At 38.8% G+C, this 8493-nt stretch overlaps 1 protein-coding gene across 1 annotated transcript; it reads right to left on the bottom strand.

Annotated features, from left to right (window-relative positions):
- Window positions 1–2019: 2019 nt before the first annotated feature.
- LOC308099837 (beta-galactoside alpha-2,6-sialyltransferase 2-like) lies at window positions 2020–8493 on the bottom strand. Its single transcript, XM_080448656.1, has 2 exons — window positions 8433–8493; window positions 2020–5405 (listed from the first exon to the last, which is right to left on the bottom strand). Exon 2 carries the CDS (start codon window positions 5384–5386, stop codon window positions 4376–4378), a length of 1011 nt encoding a protein of 336 aa, XP_080304782.1. The 5' UTR covers window positions 5387–5405; window positions 8433–8493; the 3' UTR covers window positions 2020–4375.

The raw sequence follows: 8493 nt of genomic DNA, 5'->3' as shown, positions 1-8493 counted from the left end.
AACTGAATGCGAGCCGCTACGGGGAGCCAGTGTAGAGAACGGAGAAGGATAGTTGTGTGGGAGAACTTGGGGCGGTTGAACACCAGACGAGCCGCAGCTTTCTGAACAAGCTCCAGAGGTCTGATGGCAGATGCCGGAGCACCAGCAAGGAGGGAGTTGCAGTTGTCCAGGCGGGAGATGACAAGAGCCTGGATGAGCACCTGGGCTGCCTTTACCTACCCGGTGGTGTCTTTGACTGGTGACGGTGAAACCAGCATCCAAAAATGAAAAAACAACTTGATGAATGGAATTAATCTGAGACCCGAATTAACAATAGCATAATGTCCATGAAGTCCAAAACACCGCTCACATAATGATTTATTATGGACGGATTTTTGATATAGTTTTGCTGTTGTTAATTCGGGTCTTGGATTAATCCATTCAAATGAAGTAATTTCTTGGCTGATCCACTCCTTTAAGAGGGGCAGCTTGCCATCACTCATATTCAAGTACCTGAGACGTAACTATTTCTTTCCTGTTTTGCAATCATTACTGTTACTATCTATGTAACCTAAGGCGTATGAAAATCCACACTTTTAATTTGACCAAATATCCTATATCAAATGTAACTACATTCTACATTCTACGTTAAATCAAGTTATATTCATACCAATGCCATCTGTATTCATTTAAACAAATGTAATTTGAACAAATGTCATTAATTCTTGTTGAAACAGTGGTGTAGAAGTAAACCGGGACTCGGGAGGAATGGGTCACAGTTGAACACAACTCACCATACTATAATGCAGATGTACAGTACAGCCAGGGCTGATGAAAATGTGTTCACACAACAATTAAAGAACAGTATACACAGATGTACCATGATCAGGGGTCATCAACATGTCCGTACACGGACAAATGTGTCCACGGCAAGATGTGTCTATGTCCGTGGCCCATTTTAATTTACTTTATTTCTTTTTGGGGAAAAAAAATTGTGGTATTGTACATGGTTCTGTACATGATTGCATCTGTTGAGTACAGGACAGGTAGAAGTCATGTTTGATAATAGCTACCTTAATTCCCTGAAAATAGCAAAATGTGTGTCAGAGATCAAAAACAGATCTGTTCAGAAGGATCCATTTGCTACAAAATGGAGGGCAGAACTGGACAAGTAAAGCTTGTTGAAAAAGATTGTTTCAAAGTGTCCAAACATAACAATATATAACTAATAACATATATATATATATATAAATAATAACACTCTACAGTCATAATCAGTGGAAACCCTTGATCCACAGCCTGGGGTCCACAATCACCATCAGACCTCCAACTTATACATTTGCTCACCTCTGATTATAGTTAGGAGCCCTTGCATGAAAGTACAGTAGTTGTGACACTGCATTCCTATAAATCCTGTCATGCCCTTTATCATTATCTAACAACTCATCGCGTACATACAGGTGTAGCCTACTTATGTTTTTGACTCTGACCTTTCTTTTTCCATTGTTCCACATATCTTTTACATCACAACTATGCAAGGTCTAAGACTTCCTCATCATGAAAGAAGATTTCTCATCAAGATATCACCGTAATGGAAAGAAACCACAACTATTGAAGCTACCTCACCAATCCAAAAAGATGTTTTGGATTGGTAAGGTAGAACTGGTAGAACTTGATCTCCTCCTGACCTCAAGTAACACTTGTCCTCTGAAAAGCCCTTTGCTCATGTAACGTGCGATGGAAGCACTAACTGTACTGATAAGACCCAATTATTTAAATCCCAAATACGGAATAGACCACATTTAATGCCTGTTGTTAGCCTCCTGGCAGTCTTAAGCTTTTCTTTCTTAGGTAACCTCTTTAACCCTGGCATCCCCATTTTGGGCATGTCATTATAGGCCAATAAAATAAATAAATAAATAATTAGAATAATAATTATAGAAATACCAAATCTACAATCTCTCAACATGTCATGATGTAATGTGTTGTGAGCTTGTAGATTGGCTTTTAAAACAATAATAATAATAATAATAATAATAATAATAATAAACTTTATTTGTATAGCACCTTTCATGACATGAAATGCAGCTCAAAGTGCTTTACAGAGCAATAATACAATTACAGTTAGAACCAATTTAACAATAAAGCAAACAAAAATTAAATAAAATAAAATAAAAGCAAAGGCATAAAACAACATTAAAATAGGCAATACAGTGAGGAATTAAAAATTAACCAAAGAATCAGCTAAAAGCAAGAGTGAAGTAATAGGTCTTGAGCTGTGCTTTAAAGCTATCGACAGAGGCTGCCTGTCTTAAGTGTAATGGGAGTTTATTCCACACTGTCGGTCCGTAAAAGCAGAATGCTGCTTCACCGTATTTTTTATATGTCATTGTAGGCACCTCGAGCAGATCAGCACTTGAAGACCTGAGGGCCCGGTTTGGAACATATCTCTCTAGGCAGTCAGAGAGGTAGGAAGGTGCCAGACCATTTAGAGCTTTATAAACTATTAAAATAATTTTAAAATCAATCCTAAAAACAACCGGGAGCCAGTGTAGTGAAGCTAGAACTGGAGTGATGGCTTATATTTCTTTGTGGCTCAGTGGTTAATGCAGACATACCAGAGGTGTCGCTAGGTCTCTACTAGGTTGGGGGCTTAGCCCCCCAGGCAACGGACGCCCGTGCGGATTTCGGCGGTTTTGGGTACTTTTTTCACCGTTTTTTGTTACTTTATTTCGGTTTTAGGGTTAGGGGTAGGGTTAGGTTAGGGTTATAGATATATAATTTTAAAAAAAGTTATTGGTGGCTTTGGATAAAACATTGGTGGCTATGGCCACCGAAGCCCCCGCGTTTAAATGAACAGTTGCACCATCTATCATATTTGGGTGTTTGCATGTCTGCCTGTCAACAAAATAATTTGACTGACAGACTGAAACTTCTTCTGCACGCACATGCAAACACACACCCGTTTTCATGCAAGGCTGCACACACAAATTCTACTATACATGTGGGGACATTTTGGCCCTCACAAGTAAGCACACACACACACACACACACACACACACACACACACACACACACACACACACACACACACACACACACACACACACACACACACACACACACACACACACACACACACACACACACACACACACACACACACACACACACACACACACACACAAAACACACACCAAACACACAAACACACTCTGTAGTCCCTGAGCAGAATGTTAAAAAGTGGTGATATAGCTATCCATACAAAAACAGACATCAATACATACAAGACAAGTAGACATAGTACAAGAGACAGAACAATTACAGTAAAATATGAGAAATGACACCAGTGGCAAATGGAGCATGCTAATTATCCATGATTACAAATTTGGTTTGCTTTAAGCCATCTCTTAAGGTCGAATTTGAAGGTAAAATAGTTGGTGGTCTCTCTTACTTCAGTAGGGCTTGACAATTTATGGAATATTTGAGTACATTTACTTGGTACTCAAGTATATTTTGATGCCAATACTTTTGAACATTTCATGTTAATACCCAGCAAACAGATGTAGCTATCTTTACAATAATAGTATAAAAAGTACAAATTGTCGAGGTCCCAGGCAGCGCTCTCTTTGACTTGATATCTCTGACCGTGTTGTATGTATGTGTAGACTTGGCTGTGGTTGATCAGCTGTTTCCATTCTCCTAATTGTCATCAGTTGCACACCTGATTGGTACTTGGTGTATGGGATTTCATGTTAACAGTTAGTTAAGGAGGTATAACTATCCCTTATAGATCATTTATATATTACTCACAAACTATTAGTTAATGACTTGTTAAGAACTTGTTAAATATTTACTACCTGTATGCTAACGATTCATAACTATGCCTTATATAGGTTCAAAGGATTATGAACAAGCTATTAGTAAAACACTTACTAATGGCTAGTTAAGTATTTGTTAATAGTTAATATATGTTATTGGGTAGTTATTCTAAAGTTGCAACTATTCCTCATTTACTAACATGAGTTAAGTATTTGTTAATGGTTAATTTATGTTATTGGGTAGTTATTCTAAAGTTGCAACTACTCCTCATTTACTAGCATGAGTTAAATATTTGTTAATGGTTAATTTATGTTATTGGATAGATATTATTTTCTCGTTTACATCCTGTTTACATCAAGGGTAATGCCAGCTTTCACCTGATGCGCCCCACCACTACCACCCATTGAGGAATACATGGGGATTTCCGACAGAATCCAACACAGACGGGATTAAAACATATCTATTTAAAAATACGGACTAATACGGTGCACACAGGTTCCGAATGTCGAGTTAACATCCGTGGCTACAGGGTCAGCATTTTATAAAAACATATACATACACATGTATGGATATCTCAGATGTCACTGCAGTTGACAGTGCTGAATCCAGGAAGTGTCACCCTGCCTCTTCTGAGGTCAGTCTCAGGGCCTGTATTTATTCGCCGGATTAACCTCTTCTCAAATTCGCGGGGGTGCCAGCTGTAGTCCTGTGTCCCGCAGCCGTAGTCATCTTCGTAGTAGTGGCACAGGGCTGTCTGCCTCACGGAGGGAATGTACTCGTACACGTGCACTTCGTCGCACAGTTCCATCATCAGTGTAATGCCCATAAAGCCAGAGGAAGGCGGGTTGGGTATGATGTCCACCTGCGTGTTTCCCTGAATTACCTGCCAGAGTTGATCGACGTAGCTGGGGTGAAGAATGTAGAAGGGCTGACCAGGGTCCAGCCTGCGGCGCTCTACATATGGACTGAACAGTTTTCCATGGGCATACCACTGTGTCAAGTTGAGGTCATAAGGGGCTCTTTCCCAGGTCATCAGGGTGACATTCTTGTAGAGAGAGCTGGTGTTAAATTGAAATTGAGATTTATACAGAATCTGTTCGTTCAAGAGGCGAATAGTTGTTCTGGTTCCCACATCTTTCTCGTAACCCTCTGTTGGTGCATGATTGAACCGTATAATCGCTTCATGGGAATCAATCTCCTCGCCTAGTCCTGAGTGCAGCATCGCCCCAGCGGAGGCCACCATAGCGCAGGTCTTCATGCTGCTTTGGTTCTCCTGCCATCTGTGGAGCTGCTTCAGAGGAATGGAGGGTACCAGACGGGACCAGCCAAGCAAGGAGAAGGGCTGCTCCGATCCGTCCACTGTCCTCAGCCTTGCCTGGGTCTTCAGTTCACACAGTAGCTCCTTTGGGCTCTGGGCAGGCCTGCGGACGCCCTTGTATACATGGTGCAGTTCCGGCTTGTATACATGGTGCAGTTCCGGCTTGTATACATGGTGCAGTTTCGGCTTGTATACATTCCAAGTCAGGATTACAAGAGTGCAAACCAGGAACGCCGCCAGGCTCAGCTTACGACGCCATTGCTTCATATTGATCAACTGAGTTGTCCTGGACACAGTGATCGGAATATGAAACATAGAGAAAAAAGTATTTATGAAGGAAAAGCTTTATTTTGAACATGATAAAATTAGACAACAAACTCAAATTGTTAGTAAGTACCTTGAGGATTGTGCTGACAGGTTTGTGTACATTGTTTCCAGTGGTGGAAACCAAGTAACCAAGCACACTTACTTGAGTACTTAAGTAATTTTCAAAGAATTGAAATGAAATGAAAATAGCTGATCTGCAAGCTCGTGATGTGTCACATTGCGACGCGTTATGAGCTTGTAGATCTGCTAATTTCACTAATATTTATATTATGTTGAACATTTCTGGAAAATCTTTGAATTATTTTTGAAAATATCTTAATTTCAATACATTAATGCATTGATATTAAAAACAAAATGTAATTAATACGTTTGACTTACTTGAGTATTTTTAAAAGCATGCCATGCACTTTTGAATAGGCTACATAACATAATAGACTCATATTCATGAATATCTTTGGCTTGACCTGTATCTGTTTGACCGTAGGTTTGACCTGTATCTGTACTGATTCACTCTCATCTGCATAAGGAAAAATATTTTTAAAATCAGTGCTACGGTTAATGAGAAATGTCCACAGGAAGCTTGTTAGCAAGTTGTTGCACTCCTAATGAGTATCAAATAGTAGCCTGATCAAAAGCAGATACTGGCTAGCTGATACCATTCATTTCATTAGCATTGCTAAAACATGCTAACAAGTCTAGAGTGGACATACTGTATATCAGTAACAGAAGGGCAGATTTTAAAACAGTTTTCACGTTTTTGACCAGTTCCTTGGTAAGTGTAATCAAACCCAAAAATGAAAAACTGAACTATCCCTTTAATACAGTTTGCCAACAAATAGCAAAAATCACACAAGTTAAATAAAATCTGTCCATATAGTAGTATGTTGCAACTTGCAATAGATTAGGTAAGACTACAGTAAGTAATTAATGGTGCATGTATATATTATAACTGTTATTCTCATGATCTAAGACAATTTCGTATGTTCTTCAGATCAACATATTAAGTAATGTAAGCATTAATTCATCATGAATTCCTTGTAATTCATCATTAATTAACCTCATTATTTATTCATTAATTAAGCAAAGTTACTTAATACATGAACTACAAGGAATTCATGCTTATAATGCTTAATTAATGCTTAATTAACGCTTAAATAATGTATTAAGTAATCATAAATTAAGCATTAATTACGGGTCCCTTATGAGCAAGTGTTAAGCACTTGCTGCTGATTTGTTTGCGGTCATTTTCTCTGATAAGTTCAATTCAGACCTTCCCACTCAAATTCACTGTAAAAACCTTGTCATAACTTTCATCAAAGGAAATCATCTTGAAAAGGTGTCTAGGAGTGTAATAAGAAGTTTAAATGTGCTTAACCATATTTATCCTATGGCTATTTTAAAATAGAAGTAGGCCTACTCCAGAACTTTAACTCAAGTCCAACTTTCACTTGAAGTGGAGCAATATCTGACCAGGAGTGTATCTATGTCTTGACTCAAGTACTGGGGTTGAGTACTTTGTCCACCACTGTTTGTTTTTTTCAATATGTGAAAAATGGAGATGGCCACGAACGAGAAGAAAATAATCGTATTCTTGCAACGTTCGATTGTTTTGTCAAAGACCCAACACTTCCCAAAGCATAACATCGTTGGGAAAAAAACCTTAGAAAAGGACATGGTAGGCATTTTTGAGGAAAGGTACTAATGTGTTGTTTAAATATGATTGTTATGTGCTGAATCCATTTCTGCCATATGCCGAGAGCTAAGTCTAGGTTATAAAATTAAGGCATTATTCTGTCATAAGCAAATATTTTCTTCTTTGGCATAATTTGCATGAATTTGTAATAAATAGTTTAGAAGGAAATATAACAATAATTGACATATCTCCACAAAATGTGATGGGTGTAGATGTGTTGTTTCTGTATGATATTTAGGTGCTGAATCAATTTCTGTTTTATAATGAGTAAAAATGTAGTTAATAATAATAATAATAATGATAATAATAATGGCCAGTTAAACAGTTTTGATACATTTATTAAAAATGTACACAAAAATCAAGAACAAACTAGAAAAAGTGCTCCTCGGAGCACAGGTCTCCGCCAGGTCAGGTAGGTTATTATGGCCTCCTGGTGGCGCTATAATAGGCCAATGTGAAAAGGGTGCCATTTATTCCTAGGCCGTGCACGGCAATCGGACACTGCATTCATGATTTGAGGCATTTTGTTCTAAAAATTTGTTTTGCTAAATTTGACCTGCTGGTGGCGCTATAACAGGCCAATGTTAAAAGGGTGGCATTTGTTCCTCAACATAGTGTGAACGTGCGTTCAAAGTTTCACCGCATCGGACGCTGCGTTCATGATTTGCGACATTTTGTTCAAAACGGGCCACTCCTGCAAACATTACATGTCAATGTTAGCCAATCAGGATGGAATATGAAAAATCAAACAGATCCGTCTTGATCACATGACTATAGAGATCATGTGTACCGATTTGCGTGAAATTTGGATCAAATATGAAGGCTTAATATAAAAAAAAATGTTTTACACAAGTCTGCCTCCTGGTGGCGCTATAAAAGGCAAATGTGAAAAATGCAGGGCAAAGGTTTTTCCTTGGCCTCTAGAGAGTGTACATACAAAGTTTTACACTGATCGGTGCAGTTATAGGTGAAAACACAAATCGGCCTGTTACAGCGCCACCATGAGGCTGATTTGAACATTTTCAAATGGCATTTCTTCCTCGGCACACACACACACACACACACACACACACACACACACACGGACGGACGGACAGGGGGTAAAACATACTCTCTCGCCATGCCTTTCGGCCTGGCGGAGACAAAAAGTGCTACTGGGCCAATTAAAACAAAACGGTGCATTCACAGGCATATGTGTTTGTTTTCTATACACATGAAAAAAGAACATGCTACACAAAGTGGAAAACAGCAAAATACAAAATGTTCAATGTTAATTGTAGTTTCTGCACTTACAAGGCTGTCTTGCATCCAGTGGTACAGGCACAGGTTATTACAGTAACTCCACACAAGCTTC

The sequence above is a fragment of the Gymnoscopelus braueri genome, assembly GCF_963280865.1.
Source record: "Gymnoscopelus braueri genome assembly, chromosome: 14".
Taxonomy (NCBI): domain Eukaryota; kingdom Metazoa; phylum Chordata; class Actinopteri; order Myctophiformes; family Myctophidae; genus Gymnoscopelus; species Gymnoscopelus braueri.
This window is presented reverse-complemented; position numbering and strand designations above follow the sequence as displayed.

Bases quoted from the DNA above. Each gene is read 5' to 3' on its own strand.
- LOC308099837 (XM_080448656.1), bottom strand. From the start codon at position 5,386: ATGAAGCAATGGCGTCGTAAGCTGAGCCTGGCGGCGTTCCTGGTTTGC.